The 19,166-nt window shown below is 39.4% G+C and overlaps 1 protein-coding gene across 5 annotated transcripts; it reads right to left on the bottom strand.

The window, feature by feature from the left end:
* Window positions 1–183: 183 nt before the first annotated feature.
* On the bottom strand, window positions 184–18,519 carry LOC109400309 (prominin-1). 5 transcript variants are annotated; one of them, XM_029854011.2, is made up of 9 exons: window positions 18,303–18,519; window positions 3,702–3,804; window positions 3,480–3,642; window positions 3,325–3,380; window positions 3,024–3,259; window positions 2,682–2,965; window positions 907–2,629; window positions 753–842; window positions 184–412 (listed from the first exon to the last, which is right to left on the bottom strand). In XM_029854011.2, exons 2-9 carry the CDS (start codon window positions 3,702–3,704, stop codon window positions 250–252), a joined length of 2,718 nt encoding a protein of 905 aa, XP_029709871.2. In that variant the 5' UTR covers window positions 3,705–3,804; window positions 18,303–18,519; the 3' UTR covers window positions 184–249. The 5 variants fall into 5 exon arrangements, with proteins under 5 accessions (XP_029709871.2, XP_062711894.1, XP_062711897.1 ...); XM_062855910.1 differs by having other exon boundaries at window positions 3,325–3,395; XM_062855913.1 differs by having other exon boundaries at window positions 184–605; window positions 3,325–3,395; window positions 18,303–18,518.
* Between the last annotated feature and the right edge of the window lie 647 nt (window positions 18,520–19,166).

Consider the following 19,166-nt stretch of genomic DNA (forward strand, 5'->3'; position numbering starts at 1 on the left):
CATGAAAACTTCCCTACAAGCTTATACTTATTAAATCGCTGCCTTAAAGTTAACGGAAGAGCAACCGTTCAACGTGCTCCACAAATTGAGAACCACCATGCCAATTATTTAGTTCTTATCACCAACCGCTTGCAGCACACATCTCTAACGGGGCCATTCGAAGCAAATATTCAAAATTGCAACATCATTTCACTTTTTATTAAACATAGATGCAGTTATGAAATACGACAATAGTAGAAAAAAAAACCTTCAAATTAAACACTCCCGAAACTTGGTCGGATCGTCGTCGTCAAACCGGAGCTCTATATACTCGATAACGACCTCGCCGTCCCGGTGGGCATCGGCATCGACGAAAATGATGTCGTCGTCGGTACAACTTTCCTTCGCGGCTGCAATGTGCACCGAAACGGATCTGCGGGCAACAAGAACCAGAAAGGCAAAGGAACGCAACAGAGAGAGAGAGAGGATCGATGATTTTGCTAGAATTGGCGACGGGGGATCGAGTGAGATGACAGTTTGGACAGTTTAGAAGGCGCTACCAATTGGACCGATCAATGTCCGGAAGCACGTTCGCTTGGGAGCCGACCGATGCGGTCAAACGTGACCTGCGGTTGGCGGGAGGTGGCGCGTCAATGTGGTTTTGGTTTGGCCAATTCGGTATGCGGGTTGCGGGAAGAGATGGTGGAATTTTGAATTAGTTCAATGCGTGGCAATGAGGCCGTGGAGTGCAGTTTGAGAAGTTCGATAGTTACCTTTGGGTGGACCAGTGGCTCGATGTGTCCTGATGTGGGAGCTGCTGTTGGCGATGATGGAGGTGAGCTCGCGGATCCGAACGAGAAGAACTAGAGTTAATGGGTTAGAATGGAGTTTGAAGAAATATGAAGCATAGTGTAGAACTGAACTTACCCGTAGTAATTGCTGTTAGAATGCTGGAGTTTTCCGGACAGCATCTCCAATCGCCGGTAGGTGGTTGACATCATCAACGAAACAGGAGTGGCAATTGCCCACAGGAAAAGACATAAGAATGAAGAAAACCACAGTCCATTCATGGGATCCATAATGTGATGGCAGAATAGCATTCGTAGGGCGTCAAACACTTCGAACAGTGGTCTACAGCTAGCGCACTTGTCGCTCAAGATCACATTCGTATGATTCCGAAAAGCTTCAAAGTGTCCTTTCAATCTTCCTCGGAATTGCTCGCTTTTGTTGTGACATACTTCAGCCGCTTCGGCGTCTAGGAAAGACTGAGCATTGCGTAGGTGACTCAGACTCTTGTTGACTTGAGTTCCCCAAGGAGATAGCTGAAACTCCAGTGCCGTCAAGTGGTACACAATATCTCCACGAAGTTGCTCCAGCGGAGCCAAAAGGGAGGTCTGCAGCCGTTTTGCCCTACTACCAAGAGTGGCCATTCGAGAAGACGTAGCCACATCCTGAATCTGCGCGGATACTCGCTGCAGTTGATCGATAAATGTAACAACGTCCTTGTCCGGCGATAGTTGCGTCAAGTCCATTCGGAATGTAGTCAGATTGATATCCGAATCGGTCAACATGTCTTCCAAGATCACATGTATCTGATTCGTGAACCCAATGAAGGGTATCTCTGTCGCAGCTAGTTCCTCAATTGCATGATCTAGATGTGGATAACTGTGGTAGTCCATGATGGACGATATATTCAGCAGACCTTCCAACTGGAAGGTTGCGAATGTTCCTTTGCTCCTTTGGCACTCGTTGATCGCTGCAGCTAACGATACATTTACCGAGAATGTCTTGTTCGGGTCCACCGACCTAAGGTATTCGTCGATGATTCCATTCTGCGGTTCAACAGGATAGATCAGTCCAGGTTTGTCCACGAGTTTGCCGAGAACGGTGTAGTTTGGTTCATCGTACAGTGGGTTACAAATGAACACTTGACCATGAGCTCCCAGTAACATTTGAACCATGGCAAATGCCGACAACGCTAAACTCGCCATGCATATCACGATTGCACCAAATACCAAAGTGATCCCAGCTTTGTTATCAGCATGGCAGCATCCGCAACTCAAAGCTCCAAGTAGAATCAATGTAACTGTCAAAGTGCAGACAGTAGCAGACAATCCAGTCAGCCAGAGAACGTTCCCCACCTCCCGATAATAATCGTAATAGGAATCAGAAAAATTCGATGTCTTAGAAACTTCTTCGATCAGATTAGTCAAGGTGTTTGAAAAGGTATTGGTCGACAACAGCGTTGTGTTCTTCAGGTCTTCCAAACTATCTTCAATATGCTCCTTGGAAGGAGCGGTCATATTCTTAAGTTCCGTTCGGTAATTCCTGAAGATGGATCGAGCCAGCGTCAACTCCTGCGTCAACAATTTCATCGTACTGTTCTTTCCAGCTTCTCCCATGGACATCAACTTTCCTAACACGGGATCGTTCTGTAGCTTCCGAATCTTTTCAATCAGTCCTGATTCTTCAAAGTTTTTGATCTTTAATGTATCACAAAGAGGCCGATCCCGATACGTGCACTGTCGCTGCAGCACGGACAATTGGATCTGAAGCTCGTCCAATCGATACTCAGCTTCATACGAAATCTTAGCGGCTCTAGTGAGTGTCTCCTGCAGAAGCAATATCCTCCGGGATAGGTTGTTGCTACCTAGAATATGACTACTTGATAACAGATCGTCTTACAACTAATCAATACTTACTCGTGCTGATCTCCATAATCGATTCGAAAATAATCTCGATCCCGGTGAACAATGACAAATGGTTCTGAATTGGTTCTCCCAACAGTTTGTCCAAATCGTTCAGGTCATTTCTTATCCTGTCAACCGTTGTTGCCAAACCTTCAAACAGCACAAACGATATCTGCTGTTCCGTATCCTTGAGGAACGTCTCCGCATCGGTTAGTGATGATCGTACCACCATCGGGGTTTCGTCGATCGCAGAGGCAATCTGTTCGTTAGTTACAAACATGGCAATCACACTTGCTCTAAAACGATAGAAATTCAGTTATCTTGTTGCAATTCAATCAATATGTCCATCCCCACATCAACAGCAAAATTATGACCTGCAGCGTCAGTCCAAGGCAACTTCTCCGACACTGCAGGGACTCCTCCAGCGATAGCTCCTCCGCTTGTATAACTGCGTCCACCGTTGGTCCCGGATTGATGTCCTCGTCCACAGTCTTCGAACAACCCCACGCTATGGTGTAGCACAGCGGGATCAACGACACCAGGAAGAATATCGCAATCAAACAGATGTAACCGGATTCGACTTTCAGTGCCTGTGAAGTATTCCAAATCCCGACTTTTAAAATTCTTTCTTCCCCATTTAATGCAACGAAGTTACCTCCATTATCAGCTGCAGGAAGGAAACCCGCGTGTGGAACGCATCTCGCAAAAGCTCTAAAATACAATAGACTTGAATTGACTACTTTTCTGGAAACCCGCGTATGGACGACATAGCCGTTGCCGTTGGTTGAGGTGACCAACGGCAATGCTTACCTACTGGCAGTTCGTAGGGCGTGATGTACGAGAGGAACGTCGACAGGTAGGAGAACACGAAGGTTCCCTCGTGCAGGCCCAGCGTTGGGATGATGTACGCATCGCTGGGCGTTGGCTCGGGAAATTCCTGCGGTGGCGTTGGCGGGCTTTGTGTTGGTGGATCCTGGTGGGAAGAGAATGGTAAGATTTTGAATGGATTGGAAGCTGTGAAACAAGCGATACCATGCTCTTCCAGTGGCAGTTTTGTAATCACGTGTATTCGATTTGTTGCGTTGTTGACTTTTGGCTTTTCATCGTGCGGTTGTGCGGATCCTCATTCCTTGATCTGAAACAAATAACAATTTGTTCCTACTAAAAATGTATAATTTACATGGTAATAAGTTTGCATCTTTGTATTAACATCCAGTAATTTTCAGCAGATTGTACGGTATCTGACTATCTGAAGCTGGGCGAGCAGAAGAGTGAGATCAACAAGAGTGATCTGAACACCCTGTGGGAGCATATGCACGGAGCGATGAGTATGATAGCGCGCTAGCGCTAGGTCGTAGGTGCTGCTCTCAAAGACGACCTAGGAACGAATGGTTCGACGAGGAGTGTCAGAGGGCGGGGTTGGTAACCATCTGTTTCGTCACTGACCAACGACGAGAAATTAAAAAAGTTCGTCAGCAAATAAAACTCCGTCACTTGCATCATCATCAGCGACCGACAAAGAAACCACGGACGGGGATGAACCGAAAATAAAACAGGGCGCTACAGTGTATCAAACAATTGTCCGTACAGCAAATTTTTGGTCAAAATAATTTTTCATTTAAATTTTTATAACTTTTTCATACGTCAATCAAAAACGCTGTAATTTTGACCAATCATGAATCATATATTTATGCTCTATTGGTGAAATTTTAAGTGAGATCGAATAAGTTTTCTGAAAGTTATAGAACTTTTAGTAAAACTTATAAGATTTTTGAACACATTTTTAAAACATTATATCTCAAAATGTACTCGATGAAACTTTTTCAATTTTTTTGTGTTACAGCTTGAAAATAAGGCTTCCATATGCAGCTACGTTTGAGGTTTTATATTCACTACAAAAAATATGAAAAATGTGCTTATGTAGTTGACGATGTTTAAAAAATTGTTATATTTTGCAAATATAATCTGCCAAACGTTTTCCGCCAATAAAAGTGCATTAACTGAACGAAAAATGCATAGGACCTACTCTTCATATGTAGTTTAGTAGGTCCTGAATAAAAATATTACATTAAGAAACTTTAAAAAAGTTGAAAACACTTGGCACTTTTATTGATCAAAATATGAAAAATTTCCAAATAATACTCTGAACATATACAGATTTTTCATATTTTTTGTAGTGAATATAAAACTTTAAACGAAGCTGCATATGAAAACATTAGGTAGAAGCTGTAACACAAAAAAGCTTGAAAAAGTTTCATCGAGTACATATTGAGATATAATGTTTTTAAAATGTGTTCAAAAATTTTACAAGTTTTAATAAAAGTTCTATAACTTTCAGAAAACTTATTTGATCTCACTCAAAATTTCACCAATGGAGCTTTAATATATGGTTTATGATAGGTCAAAATTTCAGCATTTTTGATCGACGTATAAAAAAGTTATAAACATTTGAATGAAAAAATATTTTGAACAAAAAATTGCTGTACGGACAACTGTTTGATACACTGTATAGTTTTCGTCATTCTCTTTTGTCTTCTTTTACAACGACGAAAAACGAACATGCTTTCGTTACATGGCGTCTGTTTGCAGACGAAAGGCGAACTAGTTAAGCTTTTATTGACGATTTATCCTCGGTCTTTCGGAGCTGTTGGATTAGCTCTGATGGTATGCTTGTTGTACTGCCAATCTGAAGGTTTGTGGTTCGATTCCAAACGAAGGCGTGTTTCATTTTTGCATTTTTTTTTTTCTGATCAGCCATTCCCGTGAGGCTGATTATTCGTTCGCATGCCCTGTTCGATGCAAGCCACTCAACGAAAATGCCAATAAAGAGAAACGGCAAAACTTTTTCGTCGCGTCCAGCAAACTGACTGACGGTGTTTGAAGTAAAATATTCAAGAGCTGCTGACTCAGTCATGCAAACTTTTTATTACCCGTTGTCGTCAGCGATTATGCTTCAGCTCCGATGACTATTAACAACCCTGGCAGAAGGTAACGGACGAGAAGAATGCTGCCAGAAGGCGGATGCTGATGTCGAGGACCCGGAAGAGCTGGGAATGATACAGGGAAGCTAGGGTAGCCGAAAAACGAATCCATGGCAAAAAGAAAAGAGAGCATGGGGAAAATGTGATTGCTTAGACTCAAGTAGGTATGGAACAGAATGATATGTGGAGATTTTACGAAACTGTCAATGGCGTGAGGAGAAAAATAGCGTCTTTTCCCGTCATGTGGGAATAACATGATGGAAACTTACTGACAGATAAAACAATGGTGGTTGCCGCCAGGTGGACAGAGAACTTCGAGGTATTGTTGAACGGTAGGAAAGAGCAGTCGTATCATCTTTTACACCGTATTATATTGAAGATATGGGAAGCGGAAGAACTGCCTGCTAGTTGGATGGATGGTCTCATTTGGCCTCTATATAACTGGACTGGAAAGCGCGAATTACAAGGGAATAGCTGTTCTCAATTTAGAGTACAAAATGTTGTCCGTTGGGGGTTTATTATATTACCAACTTCGATATTACAGTCTGAAAAATAAAGATTTTGTCATATTTCTATTCGAAACGACCACAACGCTTAGGGTGTTCATATTACCCCCAAGTCGTTCAGGTTTTAAAGTTGTTCCTATCATTTTATTGAAAGCGTAAACTTTTTTTTTTTCAACTGAATATTATCTTTTGGAAGTAAATTATTGGAATATGAGATCACACATGTCATAATTTGCGAAAAATATACGAATTGAACTTAATACAGATAAGCTAAATTTTACATCAGAGCATATTTTTTACGTGTTTTTTTTTATGTTTTCGTCATAATCGAGTGATTTATTTAAGTTTTAAGTTCAAGATCAGCAGAAGTATAATTATTTATGTATCACACAAAATCCAATCGTTAAAAATGCAGAAATACGCTAATTGCTGTAAAAAAAAAATCCACACCCTGTGCATTTTACCCACAATTCCCCTAATACAATTTGAGATTGATTTTAGGCAGTCTTTCGTTGGCGAATTTTGTATCTTCGCGAGGGCCGTGTGGCAGATTTTCGATAGATTTTGAAAGTAAAATCATCTGTTTACTGATTTCGAGGCGGAGTACGATTCAGTGAAGAGAAACGAGTTATGGCAGATTATGACCGAACAGGCGCTGTCCATAAACTACGTAGACTTTTTTGAGCCATCTCCGACCACCCCCTCCCCCTCGAAGACTTTTGTTCATACAAAATTTTCGAAATTTGTATGGAGCGTAGACTTTGCCTAGGTGGTATTTATTTACTATAAATATTTTAAGAAATAATCAAATAACAGGTTAACATGGGCTGAATTGCGCAGTGTACATTCTGGGTTTAACCTTTTCCACTTCAAAATCTCTCTCCAGGCAGTTTGTCGCAGTTTTGAGAAGAAAAGTACCCCAAACGGGAGAAGATTTTTTGTTCTAAGTTAGGTCTGCATATTGAATTGAACTTTAAGTAAAACTTGAGGGTAATATACTGTTTTTATTTTAAAAATCACGTTTTTCATGAAAGTAAGGCGATTTTAAAAGAAATTGCCCACATTTAGGCGTTTAATGTATTACAGAAGGACCTGCATACCCAAGTAACATACCTAAAGGTATGCAATATCTTTTGAAAACATCTAACCTTCGTGAAAAATATGTTTTTTTTAAACAAAAACAGTATGTTGCCATCAAATTTTACTTAAAGTTCAATTCAATATGCTTCAGACCTAGCTTAGGACAAAAAAAACCTTCTCTTAACGTGCCCTAAAAACTTTTACAAGCGCACAGAAATTTGATTCAAACTTGTAAATGTTTTGAAGGCCTTGAAAAAGTTCCACACTACTTATATACTTCTCAACCCCTTGGCCTGACGTTATATACAATAATAAATGAACTAAACACTTTTCAGATGAAGTCAATTAATATCCAACTGATGGGGCCTTGCTAAATGGAAGGTTATGTCATTTTTACCCCTCCTGATCCAGACGTCCACCGGAATAAAACTGTCCTCGTGGCTCCAATTTTTGAGGCTCCCAGTATAATTGAAACTACAACTAATAATGAAGTGAACCACAAAATTTCATTGAAACATATTACTGCTTGCGTCTTTGGAGGTGGTTTGAAATTTTTTTGTAAGCCTCGTAGCCTACGGGCTAATTAGATAATTAGCTAGATTCCGGGCAAACATGAAGAATAACATTTAAACAAATGTTGAAAATGCAAAAATTATGGCATACTGGTACCATAACTCAGGGAAAATGGCCGAGGAACTTTTCGTAAAGATAATCTCCTCGTTATTTTGAGCATAGAGTATCTTCGGGCCTGCCACATAAGATATACAAACAAAAAATGAAGGTAATTGACAGAGGAAGCTCTTAGTTAATAACTGTTGAAGTGTTTATACTATAAACTTTATAGAATAGTAAGCTGAGATTCAGGCTTTGCCACAGTTGGGAAGTTACGCCAAGAAGAATAAGATGTAAAGCGAACAGTCTGGCATATTATTATTGAAAATTCACAAATCGGTAAAATCCCTCTTATCAAGCTGAACCTTGACCAAATAATACCTTCACTGCTAACAAGTATTCCTAACTTACTGCTGCCTAGTGATGTGGAGATGTGCAATTGGATTTTCTTTGTTTTTGTGGTTTGATGTATATTGATTCATTGTCACATCACATCACCGTCCAAAGGTGACTCCTAGATCGACAATGTACCCTACCCTACTAACAAAAATCTCCTTCTGAGCCAATCGTGAAGATGCAACGATCGTCAATATCTATAACAACGATTGCCTTACTAACATCCCTTCCCTTCCTCGATGACCATAAGGATCTTATTGACCTGACTGTAGTTCAGAGATTTCGAACTGTGCACATTGAAAATGTTTAGCTAGTCCCAAGCATCAGTAATTTTTTTAGGACACGATCAAACCTTCCAAAGCCGTTTACAAGTGCCAATGTCCTGGAATTGCTCTGATTACGTCACGGTCTGATTCTTAGAACTTTTTTTTCCATAAAAGCCCAAGAGATTGAAAGTCGCATTCAGAAATTTCTCCAGAATTTTCTCCAGGAATTCCTCCAAAAATTACTCAAGAATTTTTTTCCAGGAATTCCCTAAAAGTAATCCTCCAGGAATGCCTCCAGAAAATGTTGAAAGAATTCCTTCATGGATTGTGGAGTCTCGTGGCCGTGCGGTTAGCATCTCCAAGCGTATAGTCGTACCATGCCATGGGATGAGGGTTCGACTTCCGCTCCAAGTGATGAAACTTTTCGCAACAAATGTTTCTTCCTCGTATCCACTGGTGCTCATAATGTGTGTCGTGTCCGTTGTCTAGTGTTAAGTTTCGTTCAGTCTGTACAGCCTCTGGCTGAAGACGATGTCCGTGTCTTTTAATTCCTAAAAGTAATCTTCCAGGAATTCCTCTAAAAGTCCTCCACGAATTTCTTTGAAAATTTCTCCCGGGAGTTTTTTTTTTCTTCAGAAATTCCCCTAAGAATTCATTCAGGATTTTTTCCTAGGACTCCTACAGAAATTTATCCAAGAATTCCTCCAGGTATGAACTCCTAAAATAGTTCTCCGATGAATTCCCGGAAGGATTCGATACCATGCTTGAAAAGAACATGCAATCACTCAGAACAATCAAGTGACTATGGACGATCTCGCTGCACTCTACGGACGAACCCAGCATACAGGTGTTCAAATCCGGAAATATACGGTGAGCAGGGCATGTGGCAAAATTGAAAGAGAACATATCTGCAAAGCTTGTAACGTTTTGACGTTTTTATTCTGTTTAAGTAAAATAAAATTTTAAATTCAGTTATATTCAATTTTTATTTTATTCAATTTTTGCCTTTCTCGTACACCAAGGTGTACCGAAAGGCTATATGTTCACTCCAAAAATGAAATTTTGATAGAACCCCCGGAGGGCCAAGTCTTATATACCAATCGACTCAGCTCGACGAGTTGAGATGATGTCTGTGTGTATGTATGTGTGTGTGTACGTATGTGTGTGCGTGTGTATGTGTGTATGTGTACAAAAATGTCACCTCACTTTTGGATAGTAAATATCATCCGATTTCAACGCTTTTGGTTTCAATCGACGCGGAATATTGTCCCATTGTTTCCTGTTGAAAATGGTTTGAATCGGTCCAGCCGTTCCGGAGTTATGGCCATTTAGGTGTTCCGGACCAGTACCACAGGAAGGGGCCAGAAATGAAATTGCAACAAACCCTAACCCATGCATGCGACCCATCAAACCATGGCATTTTCGATCATCTGATGAACGGTAAGCAGGAAAATAGTCACGGACTATATCTGAACCGGTAGTGTTCCGGAACCGGTTCTGGGTGTCCCGCCGGAAGTGGCCAAATATAAAAGTGAACCAAACCCATACATGCGATACATCAAATCTCAGCTTTTTCTATAACCTGATGAACGGTAAATAGGAAAATAGTCGCAGACTATATCTGAACCGGTAGTGTTGCAGAACCGGATCCGGGAGTCTCACCGGAAGTGGCTGAATATTAAAGTGAAACAAACCCATGCATGCGACACATCAAATCACCGCTTTTTCTGTAAACTGCTGAATAGTAAACAGGAAAATAGTCTCAGACTATATCTGATCCGGTAGAGTTCCGGAACTGGTTCCGGGTATCCCGCCGGAAGTGGCCAAATATAAAAGTGAACCAAACCCATGCATGCGACACATCAAATCGCCGCTTTTTCTATAACCTGAGGAACGGTAAGCAGGAAAATAGTCTCAGATCATATCTGAACCGGTAGCAACCCGGAAACGGTTCCTGGTGTCCCGCCGGAAGTAGCCTAATTCATACATGCGAGACATTAAATCGTGGCCTTTTCGATAACTTGTACGATCAGCAAGAAAATAAGCTAAGCCCACATTAGAAACTACTGAAAGTGTTCCGGAACCGGTTCGAGGTGTCTCGCTGAAAGTGGCCGAATGTAAAAGAGAATCAAAAAAATATTCGCGACACATCAAATGGCTTTTAAGGTATCCTGATGAACGGTTACCAAGAAAAAATATCTCAGATCATGCTTGGGAAAACTAGTAGTGTCCCGGAATCGGTCCCCGGTGTCCCTTTGGATGTGGTCAAATGTAGAAGGGAACCGAACTCCATGCATGCGCTTCATCAAATTACGGTTTTCGATAGGCTGATGAAAGGTTTTCAAGAAAATCAGCTCAGATTACGTTAGAGACCATCGATAGTATTCCACAACCGGTTTCAGGTGTCCCGCTGGAATTGGTCAAATGTAAAAACGAACCATGTAAATTTTCCGGAACCGGTTAAGGGTGTCCCACTGGAAGTGGACATACATAAAAGTGAATCAAACCCATGCTTGCGGTACATCAAAATGCTTTTTTGTCAGTAACCTGATGCATGGATAATAAGAAAATAGGCACAGTCCACAGAAGTTACTACCGGTAGTGTTTTTAGTTCCGGGTAACCTGATTAACAGTTTTCATAAACTCAGATCACATTTAAATATACCGGTAGTGTTCCGGAATCATTTCCGGGGGTCTCGTAAGCAATACAAAATAGACTCAGGCTACATAAAAGGGTACCGGTGGTGTTGCAGAAGCAGCGTTGGGTGCTTTAGCGGAATCACGAAAGTGAACTAAATGAATGCAAGCGATGAATATGTGTAAGAGAACCAAAAACCTAAAAAAACTAAAGCGATCTCATCAAATCACACCATTTTAGATTCCTGAGACGTAAATTAACAGTAGGATGGATGAACGTTGAATGGAAAAATTAAAATTTAAGCGCATCAGCCAGGAACATTCTTTTAAATCTTTATTTGCGTCTAAAATTACTGCGCAAAATTTTGATGCGACTGGAGGGCGAGCTTTGTAATGTGGTTGATATTTGAATGTGATATAGCATTGGCAATTCAAATTACTACATAACAAATTCTACATGAATTCTGTAATCAATGATAACAAAACATAGCACAAAGTGTGCAGTGCAGATAAAACTTTGTCAAAGTGATCTGCGAAAAAAAGTTTAATCCTGGCTAGTAATTGTCATCTTGGTATGAATCAGCCTCCAGTGAAGGTGGTCAAGCAGTCAACTGAAAGTACTGATACTTTCAGCTCTGCCCATACGTTTAACATAACGTCGGAATAAGTGCCCCAATTCGATGATGACCTTGATAAAATTCTTGATTTTCTAAATAAGGTATTCTCATGATTCAGAAATTCTTAGGTGGTACAGTCCCAGATCGCTGTTATGAGCATTTCCTCCTTCTCGTCCGTTACCAAAGCACAGAGATTTGGGGCTGATCATAGACTCTAAGGCAAGATTGATTGCGTCGACGGAAAGATCATGAGTACATATTCGACGAGAAAGGCACTATCACCACTAGGTGGATATATATGGTTTTTTTTATTTTGATTTCAAAGTTCGTTTTCTGTATAAGTGATTATTAGTCTTCATGATGATTTAAGTTAATTGGTAGTTTTTGACGTTTTTATCTTTTTAAGTAAAATCTTATTTGAATTGGATTCGATGAATTTGTTTTTGAGTTTGAACCGTTTCATTTAGTATAGATTATCCGTTTCATATATGGTTGGTGTCTAGGCTAAGCTAATGACGATGCATGTAACGTATCTTATAGGGTTTTTTCGATGGCAAGAAATTGTTCTTGCCGCCATGTGCGATTTGTATTTGGCGCACTTGTTTGTACATTGAATAGACGACTGTTTCAATACCGTCGTTGGGGGTGAGAATGGGTCAAAAAAGGATACTCAAAGATTGTTTGTTAAATAACAAATTCAATTGAAGTCGGAATAACTTTTTATTTGGTATATATACTCTTCTATGTGGTAATAATAGTTTGGCAAGAAAGTATCACATTATATGAATTTCTTACTAAACTACAAATAATTGAAAATTGACCCAATCTCACCCCTTAGAGGGGGTGAGAATGGGTCAAAGTATTCGAAATCGCCTATCTAAGAATATAAGTTAATTTTATTGATCGTATCTAGTAAACCTACTTAAAATACAATGTAACCATGACGAATAAAAACTTAGGTAATTTAAGAAATGATTAATCCATCTAAAAGGGCTAATACAACCAAATAAATGGTTGAAATTTGATAAAATAACGTTTGTATGTTGTATCGCCATTTTTAGCTACCACAATCATCCTCATTTAAAATTTCAACATCCATGTGAGAAGGGGGGATAACAATGAGCGAGGGGTGCATTGAAAGATTGATTGAAAAAAAAACATGCCAATTCGACGTTTGTTCGCTTTCCGACATTGTTATATGCTATCGGTTTTATAGCCCCGGTATTTCCTGGATCCCACTACCGTCTGATAATTTCACGATATTTCCTTAAAATTTCAAAAATAAATGGAGAAGATGAACGCTATTAAGTATATTTTGTGAGCTTACGATATTGCAGTACACTGAAGATTAGCTTATGATTAGAGGAGCTGTCCAAACGCATGGGTTTTTTGTTATAACTGATATTAGGCACTAAACGTATGAACACACTCGCTTGACACTTCTTCGACATATTTTCGAAAAAAAAGTGCTTTTATGAAGATACCGTAAACATGGTACCACTCTAACGTCAAATGGGGACTGAATTTGAAGTTGAATTTTTAGTTCAGGTTATGTGCACTCGATAACTTGCTTGACCCAATCTCACCCCCATTCTTAATATTTAGACATAGGGTCGAAAATATTGAATTTTTAAATAAAAAGAGCAATGACAGTCCGCTTTTTTTGTTGCATCTACTAGGCAATGCCTACAGCTAACCACTAATAAGAAAATTTATAGTTAGGTACTTGTGTGAAACATTACGGAGGAGAATTTTTTTCGGAGTGATTTTCTAGTAGTTTCATCATATAAGTTTACCCAAAAAATTAACAAAAAACGATTATTGCAAAACGTCTTATTCTGCATCATGACGTGTAAAAACATCTCCTCTTTGAAATAATATAAAGTTTTCAATATAAATTAGCGATAGTTGATGAACTATTTCAAATTTTATGTTTCTCCGTTTTGACCCAATCTCACCCCCAGACCCATTGTCACCCCCATCGACGGTAGCAGGAAATTTACTTGACTAGCGGATTGGACTTGACTCCATCACTTCTTAGTTGAGTCGGCTGGAGAGCAGAAGTGAGCTTCAGCGTCCTTCTCCCAGTTTGTACTGTTTTAAAGGTGTCTAGTGTTTATTAGAGTTATAGTTTAGTAAATTAGTGTAGTTTGAAGTGAATTTGAAATTATTTGTCTTTGTTTTTCGTTTTGTAGTTTTTTGAATTGTGAATTTAGTCGCCAGGTGCAGACACTCTGTTTCCTGAGCATTTGTTTGATTTTCAAAAAGCGTCCAAGCCACTTTTTATTTCGGCTTCAAGCCATTTCACGCTGCCCCTTGCCCGCCAAAACTGGCAGCCAAACGGAGTGCAGGGATGATATCCGGCCTACCTGCGTACAGTTTATGTACGATCGGGCAGAGTACCGGACTGCAGACACTCCCCCTCCGCACCTTTAATGCGGCGAATAATTCGGACAGCGTATCGGCGACGATTGGCCACCAAGAGAGCACCGCCAACAAAGAAAACCTGCGCAGGTACGTCGTTTTGAGCTCATGGCCATGATAAATAAAGGGTAAATTACTTATTTTCTAGTTGCCCATCTGTAACCGTAGTCCTTGTAAAAAATTAAAAAAAAAACCTTTTCTAACAGCGCAGTCGCTAAATGGAGTTCCACATTCATCAATCTACCTTCACAAGGACAACAGGCACTACAGTGCGAGAAATAAGTATAAAGACTGAGCCGTTTTCCATACAAAATAATCATGTTTAGGGATCAAAATCTCTTTTTGTAGCGATTCGATTGTTATGGAATTTTGTCTGCAACCTTAAAATAACTAGAATTTTGGCTAGAAATATGAATCATCATCCATGAAAACGTTGATATCGACTTTTCAGATTCAAATAAATATAAAGACACATTTTTATATGAAAATAAGTGTCTTTATATTTATTTGAATCCGAAAAGTCGATGTAAACGTTTTCATGGATGATGAATTATATTTCTAGCCAAAATTCTGGTGATTTTAAGGTTGCAGACAAAATTCCATAACAATCGAATCGCTAGAAAAATAGAGTTTTTTTATCCCTAAACATGATTATTTTGTATGGAAAACGGCTCTGTCTTTATACTTATTTCTCGCACTGTATCTCTATGGGTTTATCTGCTCAAACATACATATGAACATGTACAACCCGGAACTTGATTTTAGGCGTTGTTCTCGATCAATTGAGATATCTCACTTCTGGTACTGGAATACGAATCTTTTTTCATGTTACTATAACGTTAAGAATAACGTTTTTGGTGTACTATTTTAATCTACCAAACCGCACTTGAAGACATGTAAGCAACTGCAGATCGTAACCCTGTTTCTTCTACACGACAATGAAGTAATGCGTATACGGAGCACGACGGTGTCTGCTAAATCCTTTTCATCCGTGGAAGCGTACGAACGCAGCATAGACCACGTTGCACTTCGAAAGCCCACAATACTGGTGGCAACTGAACTGCATACTTGCATATGTAACATGATCACTCTTAGCACGTGACGAGGCAGAAAAGAACTCGAAAACACCGTTAAGTAGACGGCAACAACCAGACGTATGTTATGTCCGAATGATTTTCCATTTGGATTTTTCCTTCTTCTAGCTCCGCCAAACACTTCTTCCCAACCTCGTTCCTATATGAATAACCACAGTTCATGTTTCTGCTTGAACACTATCGCCGGTAAAAAAAAAGAAGCATTTGCCAGAAGAATATAATATTTGCAACATTTTATGTATCCCGTATTAGAGCGTAAACTATGACACTTCAGCGTTGACTTCACTTTCTATACGGTTGATTAAATTACAACCACGTCTGGCAATGCGATGCTCACTGCAAATGACTTTATGTCTCGATGATGGTTTTGATGGTTTTACTAAAATTCTTTACTAAGACCAAGCCCACCCGTGGGCTTAATACTACACATGCAACAGCACGTCGTTAACGATTTTTAATTTCGTTATCAACCCATTTTCGCACCGGTCGTTCGTTTCCATGTGAGTAAAATAATGATCGGTCGCCTTTGCGCACCGGTGGTCTCTATTCTCTCCGTACCATCGGTTTTTTGCACTTCTGTAAATCATCGCAATATTTTGTGTATTTCTATAGGATTATTGCAAATCTTATTCAGTATAATAATTTGTGCTCATATTATGAAAGATGGGGTTTTGAATAAGACTGAAAACTGTTAGTAAAATTGAATTCAAATAAATAATTCCCTTGGAGATTTGTACCGGTTTTGGTGCGTTTAAAGATATCATTTTCTCAATAATTTATGATTGTATTTAATCCCGGAATTCAAGCAATCTTTTTTTAAATAATATGTTTGTTGCTTACTGTATGACTTGTAGGTTGAATTTTTATCTAAAATAATATCCATCTCTTCAATATTCATGTTGCCTTTCTCGCAAGAAATTTATCTGAATTTGAGATTATGAGCATCTTTTTTAATAATTAGATTTATTGAATAATTACATCCCTTGCATTTCCAACACATTTATAACGTAGTTGTCTCCTTTACAACTTCGCGTAGGTCAAGATTCTTGAATCCTGGTCATAGTAGAAGCTGTCTTCCAACAGTCTGCGATAAGTTTGCGCAACCTTTTTTCATTAACGTGTATTTTAACATCAGCTAATTCTATACTCAGTCACATCCTTTTAGTTACAAAGCATCACTCGCAAATCTTAATATACATTGCGATCTTTTGGATGCTGGTATATGAATATTTTGCTGGAAGCAGATTCTATGTGCTTGAAGTAGACTGCGTATTTGTCAAAGTACATAATGAGCCTACTCTCCTTTTTGGCACTTCATACAACAATTGTTGTATTTTAACATCCAACGCCTTACTTTTTCTATAACGAGGAACCTACAATATGGCAGTCCTGCACACCGCCTATTTTAATTGGTGAAACTTGGCAGCTCGACTACATTTTTTAAGATTTTTATCGGTATGATTTAGTTTTTACAAAAAGAAATAACTGTAGTGTTTCTATGATATCTGAGTTGAGTTAGGTACAGTCAATGCATCTTTGAAAAATCGTAACTACTCTTATCTAATCTCATACATACGCGGAATCACCCTGGAAAGCAATCGTGTTACTTTTCATGTCAATACTGATGCTTGCAGCATATCAGAGATATGACACATGCATCAAAGCGGCCTGGTCTATTGCGTTGTATTTACGCGCAAAGATGATTCTTCGAAATACTTGGAGTACAGAATATTTTATTTCGGCAAGGTACTTCTCGAATTTACAGGGGAGGAAGGATGCGTGGACGGTGAAGTTACCCATTTCGCACACTTTCTTCCTAATGTCTCGTTTATTTAATTTATATTTTTAAATTTATATTTAAAACGAACTTCGCGATTTATTTATTTGGATATTTTTCTAAATGTGCGAAACTAAGCTTTACTTGCTGCGTAGAAAACCCGGCTCAAACATGTACGTGTTAAAACAGCAAAACTCACTGAATCACTATACATTTCTTCAAATATTAGTTTCGAAACGATCGGCCGAATCAAAAACTAAAGGTGCGATTATGAGCAATCGTAACTATTTTTAAGAGAAAATCAATACATTTTCGATATGCATGATCCTAAAATTGGCGAAGAAGCGAAAACTTTATTCATAACATACTTAAGCAAAGCTTGTCAATTTAAACCTATTATTTTTCTGCGTTTGTATTGTCACTCTATCACAATTCTATGTCAGACAATTTGTTGTGTTATTCGTGTAACGATCTATGATATTGATTGGTTGAAAATTTCAAATATTTGATGCAATCTAAAATAAATTCCTACCTATACAAAACAAGAAAATCATTCTCTAGAAACTATATACCAGGCAACAAATCCATACTCATGTTCTTTCGTCTCCTCTTTACGCTACCCAGAGAGCTAAACGCGAGAGAGCGCACGAGCCTACGGATAGAGACCGTACTTTGCGTGTCTCTATATTCTAAGCCCTGCTACGAACCGTACGTAAACTTTTCGCTTTCGAGCCCTACTTAGCAGCGACCGGTGCGGTTCGCTTCTTTGTTCGGGGCTCTACTTAACGTTAAAACGCTTGATTGAGCCCATGAGTGGGCTTGGTCTAAATATCCCATTGAGTTGCTTTTTTCCATTCATGTGCTTCTTAAGCCTCTATCACCAATTGGCTTCATCCATCCATAATCTTCTCACTTTCACCAAAGGTTGGCTTAGGTGACACACATTTGATCACCTGGTCACTAAAGCAAAGCTGAAAAGCGTGGAATGTAGTTCTTCACATCATGGAATCAAATCAGCAACATTCAATGTGGTATTAATTTAATTACTATATCGATTTTCCAAGTTGGCACAATTTCCGATGGATCAAAACTCACTTTCTCTTTCAACGTATACCTTCTATTTAGGTAGACAACGTAAATATCGAAGCTCCAAGTCTATCACTATAAAATCCACTAAATCCCTTCGTGATCAAGGAAATACATGATACATTCTCCTTCAATTCTTCCTTCTTTTCCACCGCACCTTCAAATCCCACACCTTCACGAACCAGCCAACCACCTAGGCGTCCAAAATCGCGGTTTGGTTAATCCTTGCGTTAATCCAATTTAGCTTCACTCCAGAATGGCGAGACAGCTCCAAGTAACCACTGACTGGTGTTCACCAAGTTCCGACTTTTTTCTTCCGAGTCCAAACAACCGCACACGCGAAAAGCCAACGAAAAACTGAACGCAGTTTTCCACGGGCCTCGAGGACTGTGGCTGACTTCGGAAAAGTGCCTTAGGAAGCCTTAGGAAGTCCCTGTGGCTGACGGTTGGGCCGTGGGCTAACTTGTCACAGACGTTACTTGATACTGCGATGTTGTGAACCCTTTTTCTTCTAGCAAACGTAACGTCTCGTATTATGACAAAAAAAGACGTAATTGCAAAGTGGCAGTGAAAGCAATCATTTCAAATAAAAAATTCACAGAATAATTTATTTTTTTTTGCTAAACAGGGTGTAAGGTTCGTGAGTGCAATCTTTTAAGGGGGTGATAGAGGACCACAAGTGATGAAAAAAATTTTCTGCGCATATGGTCAAATCTCAACTGTTACGGAGTTTTTGAACTTTTCATGTTTTTGACTACGCCTGCTTTAAACTGGCTACAACTTCAAAATGATCAAACTAATAATATTTTTTCAACCCCCATTCGAAAGATTATTAAACTTTTAATTAAATAAGACCTTTGAGTCCACATAGTTTCTTGAGTAAAGAAGCTCAATAGTATCGGTTGAAGTTTGACCATACGCGTGGATTTTTTTTACCGTCTTTGGTCACCAGCGATGTTGAATAGCAGGCACGACAGTTCATCACCTTGTCATAGTTCCCGTCGAGATTCAAACGAACAAG

This window comes from Aedes albopictus, chromosome 3, assembly GCF_035046485.1.
Source record: "Aedes albopictus strain Foshan chromosome 3, AalbF5, whole genome shotgun sequence".
NCBI lineage: Eukaryota > Metazoa > Arthropoda > Insecta > Diptera > Culicidae > Aedes > Aedes albopictus.